The sequence below is a fragment of the Malaclemys terrapin genome, chromosome 5 (genome assembly GCF_027887155.1).
Source record: "Malaclemys terrapin pileata isolate rMalTer1 chromosome 5, rMalTer1.hap1, whole genome shotgun sequence".
NCBI lineage: Eukaryota > Metazoa > Chordata > Testudines > Emydidae > Malaclemys > Malaclemys terrapin.
In genome coordinates, this window is record NC_071509.1 from 35,997,614 (window position 1) to 36,015,273 (window position 17,660).

General features: G+C 43.2%; 1 protein-coding gene across 1 annotated transcript in view; it reads right to left on the reverse strand.

The window, feature by feature from the left end:
* SEL1L3 (SEL1L family member 3) overlaps positions 1 to 17,660 on the reverse strand; it is a 68,514-nt gene that overhangs the window by 40,543 nt on the left and 10,311 nt on the right. Inside the window, exons 2-8 of the mRNA XM_054030519.1 lie at positions 16,657 to 17,224; positions 14,987 to 15,113; positions 12,053 to 12,174; positions 10,757 to 10,872; positions 8,217 to 8,272; positions 6,799 to 6,931; positions 203 to 335 (exon numbers count right to left, since the gene is read on the reverse strand). Of these exons, the coding sequence (XP_053886494.1) occupies positions 203 to 335; positions 6,799 to 6,931; positions 8,217 to 8,272; positions 10,757 to 10,872; positions 12,053 to 12,174; positions 14,987 to 15,113; positions 16,657 to 17,224 (1,255 nt within the window). The remainder of the gene's footprint in view (positions 1 to 202; positions 336 to 6,798; positions 6,932 to 8,216; positions 8,273 to 10,756; positions 10,873 to 12,052; positions 12,175 to 14,986; positions 15,114 to 16,656; positions 17,225 to 17,660) is intronic.

Consider the following 17,660-nt stretch of genomic DNA (forward strand, 5'->3'; position numbering starts at 1 on the left):
TACTGAGCAACACAGTTTTACCTTCCAGCAAGCATGCTGAAAAAGACAAATTAATTTTCTTCTTATTAAGCATATGGTGAAATTTATATATATTTTTTTATTAAAATCCTCTTCTAATCACACGCTGTCTCTGATAAAAGCAAAGCAGGAGAAATCAAGAACAAGGCAGACTAATATTCAGATTCTGAAGTTCAGTACTTACAATCTTTTTGCACTGCTTGGCCTTGCTTTACAAGGTATCCATACCCAGATACTATTTCTTGGATGTCTGCACATCTCTCATAGTAGAGTTCAATCTGTTCCATTATTTCTTTGTTATAAAGACGATTAGAAATCTAGACAAAGGCAAATGACCATTACACAGCAATGCTGGTAACTACAATAGCTGTGGCTATTTGCATTTTTCTAAAAAGAGATATCTTAGAGTCTGAGTTTAAGGTCAGAAAGATCCATCTGATCTGACATCCTGTATATCACAGGCCACCACCAGCACCAGCCCACTAACCCCAGAAACTAAAATTAGACCAAAGTAGTACAGCCCACAGATTTTACAGACTTGATGACAAAATAAACCCTGGTTACTAACTTTTCCGTAACTGTTATTCTTCAAGATGTGTTGCACATGTCCATTCCAATGTAGGTGTGTGCTTGCTCCAAGCTCAGCCGCTGGAAAGTTTTCCCTCAGGGATATCCATTGGTCGGCTCTGGTGCCCCATGGAGTCGCACCTCATAGCACTCGTATAAAGGGCCCCCTGCTGACCCGCAGCCCCCTCAGTTCCTTCTTGCTGGCCGACTGACAGAGAAGTAGGAGGAAGGGTCTTGGAATGGACATGTGCAACGCATCTCAAAGAACAACAGTTACAGAAAGGTTAGTAACCATTTTTTCTTTGAGTGCTTGCACATGTCCATTCCAATGTAGGTAACTCCCAAGTAGTTGTGCAGGCGGAGGGTTCGGAGTTTATTGACATGCTGATTGCAACACCACTTGGCTTAATCCAGCATCATCTCTGACCTGTTGGTTGATGGAGTAGTGAGACGCAAAAGTGTGAACTGATGACGATGTTGCCACTCTACAAATGTCCTTGTAGGATAGGAACTTGTGCTATGAATGCTGCCGAAGAGGCTTGGGTCCTTGTGGAATGTGCTGTCAGGACAAGTGGGGCAGGGACCTTTGCCAGGTCATAGCATGTGTAGATGCAGGAAGTGATGCATGGTGAAATTATCTGGGCTGCGACAGGAAGACCTTTCCTCCTCTCTGCAACAGCTATGAACAGTTGAGTAGTTTTCTGAAATGGCTTAGTCCTTTCTATGTGAAAGGCCAGTGCGCATCTGACATCTAGCGAGTGGAACCTCTGCTCTTCCCTGTTGGAAGGCAGTTTTGGATAAAAGACTGGCAGAAAGATATCCCATGGATACTATGGAACTGTGAAACCTCTTTTGGAAGGAAAGCTGGATGAGGACGCAATTGGACCTTGTCCTTGAAGAATACAGTGTATGGTGGTTCTCAAGTGAGGGCCCGGATATCTGAGACTCTTCTGGCAGAAGTAATCGCCACTAGGAAGGTCACCTTCCAGGACAGGTAGAGCAGAAAGCATGTTGCCAGTGGCTCAAATGGGGGTCCTGTCAATTTGAGGTCCCAGGGAGAGATTGGTTGACATACCTGGGGGTATAATCTAACAAGGCCCTTAGGAAACCGATTACAGATGCTGTTTGAAAACATGGAATGGCCATTGGTGAAAAGCTAAGATTGTGGCCAGATGGACCCTAATAGATGAAACGGTTAGATCTTGTTGCTTCAGGTGTAGTAAGTAGTCCAGAATGAATGGTATTGCTGATTGCGTAGGCAAGACCCGATTGAGAACCTCTTCCACTTTGCCAGGTAAGTAGCTCTGGTGGACAGCTTCCCCTGCTCCCTAGTAGACCTCGTGGACCTGCCCTGAGCATGCTAGCTCTGTGGGGTTCAGCCATGGAGCTTCCAGGCTGTCAGATGAAGGGACTTGAGGTTCGGGTGATGCAGGTGGCAGGGGTCCTGGGAGATCAGGTCTGGATACAGAGGTAGAAGGATTGGTGTCTCCATCAAGAGTTCTAGGACTGTGGCGAACCAGTGTTGGCAGGGCCAGGCAGGGGCTATCAGGATGACTTGTGCTCTGTCCCTTCTGATCCTCAGCAAGACCTTGTGAATGGGAGGAAACGCATAGAAGAGATGCCCCATCCAAGGAAGTAGGAAGGCATCTGCAAGAGATCTGAGGCTGTGACCCAGGAGGGAGCAGAATTAGAGACCCTTCCTGTTGTGCCTTGTTGCAAACATCTATCTGGAGAGTTCCCCGTCTCTGGAAAATGGTGTTCACAACATCTAAATGAATGGACTATTCGTGATGGTTTGAAGAAGGATCTGCTGAGGTGATCTGTTAGCTCGTTCGGCAATCCCAGCAGATAGGAGGCCTTGTGGTGGATCAAGTGGGCTATGCAAAACTCCCACAAGTGAAGTGCTTCCTGGCACAAGTGAGAGAAGCACGCTCCTCCCTGCCTGTTGATATAAAACATTGCTGTTGTGTTGTCTGTGAGAACTGATACCTTCTTGCCTGCCACATGGGGCTGGAATGCCTGGCAAACATGCAAACTGCCCTGAGCTCTGAGGGAACTCAAGCGAACACTCCAGCCCATTGCTATAGCATCTGTAATGAGAGACACTTATGGTTGGGGTCTTGAGAATGGGACTCCCATGTGCACCGCCAATGGGTCTAGCCACCAATTGAGGGAGGCGATCACCGACGAGGGAACTGTGATAATTGTGGCCAAATGGTGTTGGTTTGGCAAGTATATGGATGCCAGTCAAACCTGGAGAGGTCTGAGTTGAAGTCTCGTATGCTGCACTACATAGGTGCATGAGGCCATGTGGCCCAGGAGCTTCAAGTAATTCCTTGCTGTCGTGATGGGTGATCTCTGAAGCTCTCTATAAGCATCACTATTGCTGGGAACCATGCCTCTGGGAGGAAGGGTCCAGCTTGGACAGAGTCGAGGATTACCCCAATAAACTCTGTCCCTTGAACTGGGGAGAGGGTAGACTTCTGCGTGTTTATCAGCAGACCTGAATCCTGGAATACTGACAGGATTAACTTTATATTGGACTCCACCTGGCACTTGGTGTTAACTCTGACCAGCCAGTTGTCGAGGTAAGGGTAGACCTGAATCCCCTGCCTCCTTAGGAAGGCTGTGACTGCCATGCACTTTGTGAACATCTGAAGGGCCGCTGACAGGCCAAACGGGACAGCCGCAAATTGGTAGTGCATGTGGTTCTCGATGAACCTGAGGAACCTTCTGTGTTCCTGAAAAATCAAGATACAGAAGTGTCCTTCAAATTGAGGTAGGCATACCAGTTTCCTGGATCCAGGAAGGGAATGATGGAAGCCAAGGAGACCATGTGGAACTTTTGCTTCTTCTTGTATCCGTTGAGCTTTTGCAGGTCCAGAATTGGTCTGAAACCGTCATTAGCTTTTGGGATTAGGACGTATCGGGAGTACAACCCTTGGCCCCTTAACTCTGGTGGAACTTCTTCCATGGTTCCCACACTTAGGAGCGACTGCACCTCTTGGGCTAGAAGATGCTCTTGAGACAAAAGAGTGCCTGAAGAGGCACGGGGTGGTGGAGGAGAAGAAGTGAATTGAACGGTATATCCTACTGCTATCATGCTTAGCACCTAGTGGTTTGTTGTAATACGGGCTCACGCCTGATAGAAATGGAATACACAGTCCACAAATACTGGGGAGGTTGGATCCAAGTTCTGTCCTGGTATGTTGTCTCCGAATGTACCATCAAAAGACCCACTAGAGTGTCTGGGAGGGAGCAGGCATGGACACGGACGAGGACTGGGGAGGATGTCGTCTCCTAAAGCCCCTGCTCCTCTTCCTGTGAGAGTCCTGCAGGGCAGGTGGTGGGAAGAATTGAGAGGCTGGTTGAGGCTTATTTATGTTTCCTCGTGGGTGCTAGTGTATAAAGACCTAGGGATTTCAGGGTGTCCTTGGAGTCTTTTAGGCTGTGCATCTTGGAGTCCATCTTCTTGGAAAAGAGTGATATGCCCTCAAAAGGAAGGTCTTGCAGAGTCTGTTGGACCTCATGTGGTAGGCCTGAGGATTGAAGGCATGAGCTGCTGCACATCGCCACCACTGAGGCCATAGATTGGGCTGCAGAGTCAGCTGTATCCAAGGCTGCTTGAAGAGATGCCTCTGCCACTGATTTGTCTTCATCCACTAGAGCTGCAAACTCTTGTCGGGATTCCTGGGATAGCAACTCTTTAAATTTCAGCACAGAGTCCCAGGAATTAAAATCATATCTGCTCAGGAGTGGTTGCTGGTTCGCGATCCTGTCCTGAAGTCCACCTGTCAAATAGACTTTCTGCCGAAAAACTCTAATTTTTTGGCATCTTTGGCCTTGGGTGATGGTCCTTTTAGCCCCTGTTGCTCCCACTCATTGGCTGCTGACACAACCAAATAGCTTGGATGTGAATGTGTATATGAATTCATAACCCTTAGCTGGGAAAAAGTACTTCTTTTCAGTCTTCTTTGCCTTTGGCTGAATGGACGCTGGGGTCTGCCACACTGCTTTGATGGGGTTCATAATGGCCTCATTAAGAGGCAGTATCACTCTTGATGGGCCCGTTAACATTAGAATATCTGCCAAAGCATGGGAGAACTCCCTGACCTCCTCTACCTGGATCCCCGGGTTTTGGGCCTCTCTCTTAAGGCACTCCTAATGAGCCCTACAGTCATCCTGAGAGGGTGCTATATCTGCTTCCACCACTGCCTCATCGGAAGAGGAGGAAGAAGCCTGAAAAGGTAGGGGGCACTGTTCTTCACCTTCGGCACTGGATAGGTCTCCAAGTGCTGCTCTTGGTATTCGGCGTTGGCCTTGGTACTGGAGCCTGGATCCTGCTCTGAGTGGCGTGGTGGTAGTGCTCTGGACTCAGATGTCACACAGTATGACCTTCTGGACTGGGGCCCCTGCATTGGTGGGAAAGCCCAGGGGTTCCAGAATAGCCATTGTGCTGGCATCTGCCACTGCTCCCGTGGCTACGCCATGGGTGGGATGCCCTGGCCCGGGTCCATAGGAGGATAGTGCCAACTGGAGTGATGGTGCCGGCTTCGGTGAGAGATTCTGCCTCCAAGTCCAACTCCAAAGACTCCTTTCCTGGAGACCAGGGAGGTACGGTGCTGATCGGTGCCAGTGACTAGTGCTAAGAGGGAGGAAATTGGTGTTGGGCCATCATGGTTTCCCTTTGAAAGGCACCTGAGACCTAGGTGCCACAGAGGTCCTTCCATTCGGTGCCGCTGCTGTCAGCTCCTGTGTAACCGGAGACGCTGGTACCAGCAGTGAGGGTAAGTCTCTTGCTGTGGCGAATACCTCTGGTATTGACTATACTGCCAAGGCACTGGAACTCTGGTGGCTTTCCTGCATTGGTGAGTCCATAACGGTACCCGCTCTGGGGCTGGAGTCAATGGCACCTCACAGCTGACGTGGGTCACACTCTACTCTCCCTGCCCTGCCGACCTCGGGGTTGGGGATCAGACCTCTATCAGTCTTCTTCTGATAGAGGTCTGATAGAAGAATGGCAAACGGTGCCGAGGTTCTCTTCCAGGAGCACTTTTCTTCTGCCCTGGGGATGGTGGATGGTGGTGAGGCTCTTGAGATGCGGAAGGAGCATCTCTCCTTGGTACCGGTGATGAAGAACAGCAACCGGGGCGCTCCTTACTGAGGCTGAAGTGCTCGGTGCCAAGTCCAAGTGACCAGCTCCAAGGGATGTTTTAGCGCTGCCTCCATTTCAGTCTGGTGTCTCTATCCTTTTTGGTGCGGGGCCTGAAGTCTTTACAGATCTTACAACGTTGCCGCATGTGAGCTTCCCCCAGGCACTTAAGGCAGGTGGAATGGGGATCACTCATAGGCATAGGCTTGTGGCATAGGGCTTTAAGCTCAGAGACCAAGTTCCGATAACCTATCTAATAACAGAAACAGATTGCAAGGACAAGGTAGTTCCAGCAACCGTCATAGGTGGTAAGAAGGAACTGAGGGGGCTGCGGGTTGGCAGGACCCTTTATATGGGGTATTATGAACGCATGACCCTAGGGGGCACCAGAACCAACCCGACGGATACCACTGAGGAAAAATTTTCTGCCAGCTGTTCTCGGAGTGAGTATACCCCTACATTGGAATGGACATGTGCAAAAATAAAGGATTATTTTCAACAAAACTGTATCATGTTTGGATGCATTTGTTTTGAGTCAGATGACATGATGCAGACCATGCCAAGCAGTCAGTGTAGACCAGGACACAACGGGATGAGTTCTTGACCCCATTGAAACCAATGGGACATTTTCCATTAAGTTTAAGGGAGCCAGAATTTCATCCATTGTGTTCAATATCATGTCAGGTATAAGTAAATAGCACTCCGCATTTTTTAATATCGAGACCCTTATTTAGGCCCTTATATATGGGATAAGGAACCTACCTTTAGTACCCCTTCATGAAAATCTATTAGCAAGTGTACACATTTTGTAGGCATCTAAAGTAACTAGATCTTAACAGAATCCATGATCACATACTGATGTAACCCTCAAATTCAATAATGGTTGATGACAAGATTATCATTTGTTGTGGCTTTAGTAAATACACAGGATCTGATCTTGTGATCAGTCTGCACTCAGAACTCTCAGTGACATCAGTGGAACTTCCAAGGTGAAATGATGGAAGAACTGGGCCCCAGTAGTTAGACACATCCATACTGTGTGTCACTCTGTATACATTTACCTGTTTTGTTTCCAGAATATTAAGACGGTAGTATTTCACAGGTCCAAAGAACCCTTCAATGCCAGGTGCATACCCACTGCCTCCAAGAACAAAGTATCCAGCCATGTCGTCATAATAGAAATCTTCCCTAAAACTAGAAAACAAGACACGTAAATGCTCTGAGTATTTGGAGGTATAATGAAGCAAACAAGAACCCTGTGTCTCATACTTTGGTAGACACTACCTTAAATTCATCCCAAACATCTATTTCTGTTCCCTATCCTTTTACTCTTACTCTCTCTTTGGAAGTGAAGGCAGTTAAACTGAATTAAAGCCACTTTAGTTCTGAATGAGCTTGTCTATACAGGAGTTTAATGTGGTTTAACTAATCCACTTTTAAATCACACTTGTAATTAATTCAGATTAATTTTCATGAGTGTCCCTGTGTAGAAAAACCCATAAAAAAGATTTAACAAACATTTTGTTTCACAAACATTTTAGAACCGCTGATTTTTTAGTCTGTTGACATGATTTGCACATTTGAGGTGTCTTTCTTCCTTGTTTTTTGTGTCTATAAAACCCAGACAAAGATCTCAATTTTTTTATATATATTTACTATGAGTCCATTGTCACAGTGAATATCTACAAATGCATTTTACACAGTTCACATTTTGTAAACAAGAATGGAGAGGAAAAAGAGTAAACACCAAAGCTGACAATATAATGTATTTCTTTATTAAAGGAATCCTAAAACTCTTTGCACAAGAGAGGCAGTTGTACGCTAGAGGTAAAACAAATAATTTAACATGAGATTTTAAGAAGAAAAATGGTCCAATAGCTTGGAGTCAGGGATGGAGAAAAAGCACTAACTCAGTGGGACAGTACAAATACAGGAGCCACCCCCAACCGTGGACACTAGAGGCATGTTCTTCATGCCAATGAAGTTGATGGAAATTTTGTCATCAACTTAAGAGGAGCAAATCTGGACCCTCCGGGTGAAATCCTGGCTTCTTGAAGTCAATGTCAGTTTTGCCATTGATTTCGGTGTGGCCAAGATTTCACGTTAAGAGCCTGATTCAAAGCCCACTGAAGTAAATTTTAGTCTACTAGTTTCAGTGGTCTTTGAACAGACCCTATGAACTAGACTGCAATACCTTTACTTATGTTAAGTAGTAACTTACTTCTCAAATAGTCCCATTGACTTCAGAATGATTACTCATGATGTATTCAACATGTGTACAGGTAACGTAATCTAGCTCTATGATTGTCGTAGTGACACGAGTGGGTAAAGAATAGGGTCAGAAAGGCAGGATAGAAAGATTTGGAAAATCAATTTTGGAATTTCGGTTACATCCCTCTTCCCTGCCCTCCCCTCCCCACCCCTGCCCCACAACCAAACACTGACCACATTATTATGCAAAGGGAAATGTTTCACTTACTTAAAAGATTGATGCCGGTGCCTTTTCAGATTCTTCCCAACAATGGTTATTTCTATCTAAAAGAATGGAAAATATTAAATGTCAGTTGTGATAGACTAAAAATTGCAAGCTAACTGCCATAATATTACTTGATACACATTAGCTCTTAGTTTTGAAAATTGCCATTTGCATCCTGATGTATCTTTCGGTATGTTAAGAGGGGCACTGTCAAATAGCTTAATGGGATTTTCGAAAATAAGTAGTTGCTTTGGAAAATCCCACTAGGTGGCTATCTGCATCTTTAGGTGCCTAAATACTTTAAAAAATTGGCCTCTAATTTCTTGCTGACTCAGTTCCCCATCTATAAAATGGGGATAATAATCCCTACCTAATTCGTTAATGTTTTTGTGACACTACAGTGATGTGAGCCCTAGAAAAGCTAAGAAATAAATAGCTACTCAACAGGGATTGCATGTGTGGTGGGAGGGGAGGAGTGAGAGGAGGAGAGCAGTGTATAGAGTTTCTATTACTCTAAGATGATTTCTACACATACAAAAAAGCCATATTGTACTTCCTTGTGGTAAAATCTTGGGAAACATCACAAATTTTACTGTTTGGTGTTTCCTCCTGATATTAGTAGGAAGGTATGTGGAGCATGGCCTGTACACTCTGTAGTGAAAGGGGGCTCCTGCCAGACACAGAAACTGAGAGCTGTCCATCCATGGTGCTCTCCAATCTCCATTTCCCTAAGGGCCCTAAGGCTCCCTTAGGAATCTGGCCTGACTTCACAGGTATTGGGCAAGGTGCCACAAGGAACCCTGTCTTGGAGTGGACTGTGCCTTGTAGAGCAGCTGCTCCCAACCTTGTAGTGGGCCTGTCGAGAGACTTCTGCATGGCTAAACCATGTCAACGCTGCTTCCATCCATCTTAGGTACTTACCGGCCCCCCGATACTGTAATATCTGAGTGCTTCACATAATATGTATTTACTCTCCCAACACCCCTGTGAGACAGGTGCTTTATTACAGATGAGCAACTGAAGCACAGCAAGACTAAGCAACTTGACTCTGGCTGAGCAGGGAATAGAGCCTGAATCTTCTATATCTCAGGTTACCACTCTAAGCATTTGACCGTCCTCCCGTCTGGCTTTGTTCCTCCTGCCTCAGGAGGAGCTCTGATGAACCTTTTTATGCTCCCTTCATATCAACCAACAGAGAAAAGCATGAGATTTTACTTCAAGTCTATGTGAACCAACTCTGCCCTAAGACTGCAGAATAATGTCTTGATTTAGCCATCCAAGTGACCAATAGGCAACCCCCTTCAACAGGAAATGACTTATTCGCCTTATGTTAATATTGACAATAACATTCACTTCTGCACCTGCACTGGGCTTCAAGCCAGGTCCACACCTGCTTCCAGAAGTGGAGGCCTGAATTACACAGTGCGGTTTAAACAAGTTAAAAAAGCCACCTAAAATTATTCAGAAACAAATGTTTTTTTAATTTCCTATTTAAAAAAGTAGGTTGGAGACAGAACACATGTTAAAATGAGGTAGTCATTTAAAAATAAATGTACATTGCTATCTGATTTTTTTGCAAGAAAATCAGGCTACTTTGTGGAACCCTGACCTTTTCCTCCATTTATATATTTATATTATAGATGCCTGGAGTTAAGGTTGCACAAATGTTTTAATTTTAAAGTGTCATTTTCTGCTTTGTCCATTTTTTACCTTTGGATCTAAACTGGGCATTGTGGCTCTTTTAATCCATGAATTAGTTGTTGTTTTTTAAACTTTGAGTGAAATCAATTCAGCCATTTTCAAGAATGAAGAGAATGAGAGGAAAAAAAGATTTGCACACTTAAACAAAAGATGCAAACATTTTTAAAGAGCTCTAGTGCATTAGTGGTTCATGGTAGAGATTAGAAATAAGGCAGGGAGAATGACCCAGATGTGCCTTTTAGTGGTCTGGTGAAAACTGGTTGTGATTTGTTAAAATTATAGGGGTTAAAATATGTGTTTTGTCTATGGGCAGTGGATTTTGTAATGTGATCTCTTAACAACATTCTACTGGTTCTCTGTGTGAAAGCAAAGCTTAGGAAATTGCATAGGAGGTGGAATATTTTTTCTTTAGGAGTGAAAGAAGCTGGGAGATGTGCTTCTGGGAAGGGTAGTTTTTAGATTACTGAGAGATGCAGGAGCTAGAGGAGGAGGAGGAAGTATACTTAATAGATGGGGAAAACTGAGCCACAGAAAATCAGTCCTTCATTGCACTGGAAAACATTCTCTTTTCTAGCAGCAGCAGAGCTATGCTAGAGCTAGCAATTACTAATGTGTGTGGATTTGTGATAGACATTGGCCTCGAAATCAAAAGACCTAGTTTCAAATCTCAGGTCTCTCATTCTTTTGCTGTGTGAACATGTGCAAATCATATAACCTCTCTTTGCCCAGTCTGTAAAAGGGGATAGTGGTGGCATAACCAAATATAAATAGCTCTCTGGAAACTCCAAACACTGTTACCCTCATCTTCATCTACAAGATGGCAGCTGCGACACCACACATACCTGTCCTCCATTAAAAGACATATCTAGTCGAAACCACTGTTTCAAAGGAAGGCTGAAGCTAGTTTTCACTGCTAGGTCTTCTCCTTTGACAAGGCGCATCTGTATATGAACATAACCTGACAAACACAGCAACAAATGAAAACAAAGAAAGAAGTAAAACCCACAAAAATATGAAAGCTAGGAACTGGCTTCCTAAATGTTGTTCACAATAACCCTATCCTGTGAAGCAATACAATGATAATTTGACTGTACTACTTAGAATCACAGAAGTTAGATTCACAGAGTCAGAGACTTTAAGATCAGAATGGAGTATTATGATCATCTAGTCTGATGCCACCCGAGAAAGTCTGATGCCCTGCATAACACAGGCCATAGAATTTCACCAAGTAAGCCTTGCATCAAGCCTGCTCTAGTTGAGCTATAGCATATTTTTAAACAAAAAATCCAGTCTTGACTACAAAAGAAGTCAAAAGAATCCACCAGATCCTTAAGTAAATCGTCCTAATGGTTAATTACCCTCACTGTTAAAAAAATTTGCATTTTATTTCCAGTCTGAACTTGTCTAGCTTCAGCTTTGAGCCACTGGATCTTGTGATGCCTTTTTTCCAGTAAAAGAGTCCTCAACTTTCAGAAATCTTCTTCCATTGTAGGTACTTGTAGACAATGATCAAGTCACCCCACAACCTTCTTTTGGATAAGATAAATAGACTGAGCTTCTTACATCTCTCACTGTAAGTGAGAACATGAATCATTCTAGTACCTCTTTTCTGAGCCCTTTCCAATTTTTCAACATTCTTTTTGAAGTGTGGACACCAGAACAGGACACATATTTTAGTTCCAGTCTCATTAATTCCATATACAGAAGTAATACCATTTTCTTCCTCCTACTCCATATTCTCTTGTTTACCCATGCAAAGACTATGTTTGCTCTCTTAGTCACAGCATGATGCCAGCAGCTGTGGGAAAGACCTATAATATTTAGTTCATCCTCCTGGGAGTGTGGGATTGTTCTTGAAAACAAAATCAGAAAAGAAAACTGACACTTTCTGTGAGAGCCCAGGCTGGATGCAAAGATTCCTATGGAAATACTGTGGCCAAATTTAATTCTTTTTAATCTTACTCTAATAATATACTGGATATTTTTTGTTTCCAAACACACAGGGCCAAAATGGAGCATTCTGCAAGGCATGAGTTCAGTAAAATAGGTATGACAAAAATGTTTGTAAATGTTATTCTTTGTTACAGAGCAGGGATGATAACATTATTTCTCCTCTGAAGGCCTTATACTATTATTACCTTCTTCATTTAGAAATACAGCAGGGGTACTATACATTTCTCCTGGGTCAATAAAGTAGAATATTCCACACAGATTCTTTTTGCAGTGATGGAGTAAATAAAGCCAAACTGAAATAGTGAACCTGCATGAGTAAAAAGAAACAAACAACCCACTCTGAGGATATAGACCATATCAATTTTTAAAGTCTACATATTTTTAAAGGCACGTTTTCCACTTTAATTTAGCAAAGCTCATTTACTCTTGTGATCTTCAAAACAGAACACAGAGCTGTTACAACTGCTTGGGACAAAACAAGCCATTTAGGAGTCTTGCTGCTGAGATCTCCTCTTGGATATGTAGGTTTGCATTGATGTAGCACTGAGAAGTCAGATACAGTGCTTGATTTTCCAAGCTATACAGTGATTAGAGAGGAGGAGCAACTCTTTAGGGCAAGATTGTGGCCAGCCCTTCTGCTGGTGCACCAAGGGAAGGACACAATAGCCTGTCTTCTACTTTTGCACCCCTATGTACAGACCAATTATGGTGTGGCTAGGGAGCATAGTCCCTTAGACCTCCCGTGGGTACCCGCTGTCTGAAAGGAGGGGTGGGTTGAGTCAGATGTCAAGGGAGAGCAAATCTTCACAACCTGGGGCCCAAAGGAAAGATGCCAAGCTAAGATTTGATAGTAGGGTGGATCTCTACAAATGGGGAGGGGTGAGCACACATTCCTATCAAACAATGCTGTGCATTGTGCTGTAGCTGCAAGCAGTGGAAATGCTCTGGGGGAAGTCCAGCTCAGAATTATTACAGGAATCCAACCTCTGGGTGACATGGACATGTGCAGCTATTGCAAGGTTGTCACAGGATTAGTAACAGTGCAGCCTGTACAAACCACATAACAGTGAAACTGTCTGTACAGGGCCAAATATGGTTCTCAATCATGTTGGTATAAACTGAAGAAACTCCACTGATTTCAGTGAAGTTACACAGTGGATATGCTAGGGCAAAAAGCTGGAATTTGGCTGATAGGCTGCAATTTTGAAAAGCAACTCTGCATTGGCCTAACTCTGCTCTCACTGGAGTCAATGGGAGTTTGACGATTTAATTCAATGCTGTGTGCTTTTGAAAACCCCACCTACATTAAAACTACATTTAATAGTATCTTTTGATAAAGTATCTTCTTTTAATGATCTTTAAAAAGTGCTATCCCTCAGTTCCATATTTTTATGGGTTTAGAAAAATGCACATTTTAAATGTGTTTATTTTAAATACTTTAAGCTTGATCAACTCACTCCAATTTCCATTAGAAATTATATTTAATGTACAATATCTTATGTCTTACTCAGACCTAAAATAGTGTGTGTTAACCTAATGACTAGTAACTATATGTTCTCTTCCTGGAAAAATGCATGGGAGGGGAGTAGTTACATAGTAAGATCGGTGCACTCTGATAGTTGGGAATGTCACATCATTCTGAGGAGTATATGTGAGAGGCAGAGTAGCTTATAAATTATGTGTACACTAATCCACAGGGAGAGACTGTGCTCGTTGTACATATCCTTCATGCCTATACACCTCTCTGTGCATCCTTCATCCCTGGCAACACAGCTAACTCAACTGCTGCATTCCTATTGATTCTCTGATTGCAAATGTGTGCATGTGGCCCTTCTGATGGCTGTCACAAGGCACACAGTGTAGGACAATGCTGACTGAGTCAGCACCCCCTGTCACTGTAAATCTCACTCTAAAATATAATCCTCTGGCAGGGAAAAATGCTGTGGCCAGTAGATACTCCAGGATTCCTACTTCCCCTTGGTGCACAGTGCCTAGAGGCAGCTGCCCCATGCGATGGATGAATTTCTCCAGCCCTCTATCACTATCTTATGCTCATCTGCTTCTCTGAAGGGGAACATATGTCCTTACAGAGATTTCTGCACTCAAAGAAATCCCCGATTAAGACTGAAAGCTTCAGATTGTTGAATCTAGTCTGTTTGCTCCCTTCTGCTCTAAGGTGTGGAGAGGAGCAAAAATTCACATGTAAATGGGACTGTGGAGAAAAAGCTGTGAGCTAGCATGCTTCCTCTCCCACTCACTGTGTAGCTATCAGCAGCTGGTTTGCCACCACAGTTTACAAGTGGTGTTCCATGTAAAAGAGGGGACATGGCCTGGTGGCAGGGAAAGGGAAATTGTGAGGCGCAGGGGAGTTAATAGTGCATATTCCCATCCACAGATTCTCAGAGGGGGAAGTTGAATGCATCTGCAGTGGATGAGCCACTTATAGCATGGCACATGAGCCAGCCATGCTACCAGTTCTAAAGGGGCTAGAAAGTGCATCAAAATAGAGCTTCTACGCATGGATGATTTAAGAGGCCTTGTCTAGGGCCACTAATTCCCGCAGATCCTCAGGATCAGCAAGTTTGGCAGCCACACCTCCTTCCTTTGTACATGAGGGTGATATACAAATCTAGTGATCATTTTCCATTTCCATAACCATGTTGCACTGAGGGGAGGACAGGGAGCAACAGGAGCCCAGGGGAAGGGTAGGGATCCTCCTCTTTCCCCCTCAGATCCCTATGTGGTACCAAAGAGCAATGGAAGCCTGGGAAAGCTGCAGGAGGGGAGTTCTTCATGAAGTACGACTTCTCTGTATATCCTGGGAAGGAGTTTAGAAGCTGGGCGCCTTACTTCAGTACTGCTGGAATGTTTAGAGGGAGTGGAGGATGGAAGAGGAGTGAGCCCAAGTTTATTTGGTGTTGCAAAGCTCAGTCCTGTCCTCTCTCCTCTGCTGAAAAAAAACCTTATAAACACCAGCAGGGTAGCTGCCCTATCACTTGCTTGAATTAGTGGAGAGTGTGCCTTTAACTTGTGATTTTCTGTACAAGAGTGGCTCTGAGGTCAGATTTTAGCCATTAGGAATTAAATATACTCATCTTCCATGATTTGCATTTGCTTACTTTGGGTAATCGATCTGATGCTGCCTGATTGTCTCAAGCTCTCTGTTGTGAAATCTCTTGAACTTCTTCACAATTCCTGTCTTCTCTCCACTTGATGCATATGGAAAACTGAGGATCTCAACAGCATCTGCCAAATGTAATCATTCTTAGTCTGCCAAGAAATGCCAATTCACATTGACACCCCACGTTCATACACTGTTAAATGTTTAAATGAAATATCTTGTAACATAGATCAAATGTTATGATCTAATCAGCCCACAAATACACAACAAATCCCTAATGTTAGATCAACTGTCCTTTACGCAATACACTGCAGCCCAGGGAGAGGTTACTTATAGGAGGGAAAAAAGCATGGGGTCCATTCCTCATGGCTATTTTGAGGCTAGGATCAGTGGTAATGAGGTCACAAAATGTGACAAAAATTCCAGTTGTTAGACACAGATCTGCCCAATAGGATCCTGAGGAACTTCTGATGCATCCAAAGAAGTGGGCTGTAGCCCACAAAAGCTTATGCTCAAATAAATTTGTTAGTCTCTAAGGTGCCACAAGTACTCCTGTTCTTTTTGCGGATACAGACTAACACGTCTGCTACTCTGAATTCTGACAGATTGTAGGTTTCCCTAGACATACTGAGACCGGTGGGTTAACTAGATTTCTACAGAGATATCCTGCATCCCGCAAGCTATGATTGTGGAACAATCATGGCTAAACCCAATCGTGAGATGTCGTCATGTTGCATCCCAGTATGATGGCATACTTATGCAATGCCACACTGGATCATAACATAAGATGGCTGTACCAAGGAGCACACTAAAAAAGAAGCAACTCTCGGGTCCCACGCCCTTTGAATACATTATAGTAAATGCTCAGTTATAGTGGAGACAAAATTTTGGGTCACTATAATGGCCTCATAACAGTTATAGGCTATAATGTAAGTAAGACCATTCTAAACTACATAGAGACAAATTCTACCCTTAGGTACATGAGTGCACTTCCATTGATTTCACTGGCAGAAGTACCCATGTAATGGAGGGCAGAACTGGGCCATAAAGGCCTAAGATGGCAAAACCTGTTCAGTTTCAGTGATGATAGACTTTTTCCTGAGACAATGGATCACATTCTGTATTTACTTCTGTACCCACACACTGTCTTCAATAGGGGTGGATGGGTGTAAATGAAAGCACAATCTGACTCACCATATGTTTTAACTCATTTCTGTTCCTTTCTAGGAAATGTAGAGGGATGCTTCAGATTTTGTTTATAAATAAAGTGTGGCATAGCAAAGCTATAGTTGCAGATGAGATGGACATTGCATTCTAAACCCTATATTCAGTTGTTTCTGTATCATAAAATGTTTCCTTCTGGGCTGAAATTTCACATTCGCACTCTTAGTCCAAAGGCTAGTCTTCCATGTGGGGGGGGGGGGGGAAGGGAGATCCATTTTAGGGCCTGATCCTATCATTCTTGTAGCCAATGAAGTAGGGTGCATTGATTTAAATCAAAGCTATGTAAATCACTGATTTTAATCATTTTGATACCAAAAGTAAATCCCTCTGGCAAAATATTTTTGCTAATAACTATAAATATACACTTTTATAGAAACTTATACAATGTGCCATTTTGGTCCCATCTTAGTTCTCTAAAAAAGGGAAACGTGTAATTGTACCTACCAGTCTCATGCGGGCACTGAGGTATCCTGTTTGCCTGGAGCCTCCACATATGCTCAGAGCTCCACTTAAAACACACTTTGTGATCTTTGTATGGACGCTCACAAGGTGGAACTGTTTCCAACAAAGTATAATTCTTGGCAACTGCCTGTAGGTAGCTTTCATCCCGCTTGGCATCATAGCTCCCAACAGGTTTGTGATTGATCCATGCATATAGTATCACAGTAGGCACTATTATAGAGCGTCTGATGAAATAATCATCTCTGTAAACCATGATGTTTGGAAATTTCAAATGCACTGTTTGAGTTCTACTTATATGAAGATGCTTCTCATTCTTCCACCTCTTCTTATACACTAACACACCAGTTCTGAACTCCGATGAAGCTACTGCTTCCAAAGTGACAGTGCAAGGCTTAGAACATAAATACTGAACTGAGACCTCAGAATCGTTAAGAACTCTTTTTTCTAAAATGTTTAAATGAATAAAATCTTCAGAAGCTATGCTTTGGTCAGACTGTGGGATAACAGGTGTCGTCAGGAGTGTCTCCTTTCCAAACGATGGCACAGAACTCTGGTGAAAAAAATCAAAATGTTATATCCACCTGCCCGAGTTAAACTTTATTATTAATATATTTACAGTGGTATGTTGCATGTGTTTCTTCTCATTTTAAAATGTAAAATGTAAGATACAGTATTAGACACCCAAAATGTAAAGACCCTTTCATAGGAACTAGCTATGGAATATTGAAGAGACATTGTTAGAATTTTTAGGCTAATATTTGACCAGTTTAAATACTTAGAATTACATACACAAACAAATATACATATAGATATATCCTGCAAACTTTCTCAGGTAAGATCCTATCCACCAAGGAAATGACTTACTCTAGGAGGCACTAAGCACATTTTAGGATCAGACCATCAAAACTTCTATTGTAATTTATAGGATTTGGACCCTTGTTTTGTTTTTGTTTAGCTGTATTTTTGTCAGCTTTTTATTAATACAA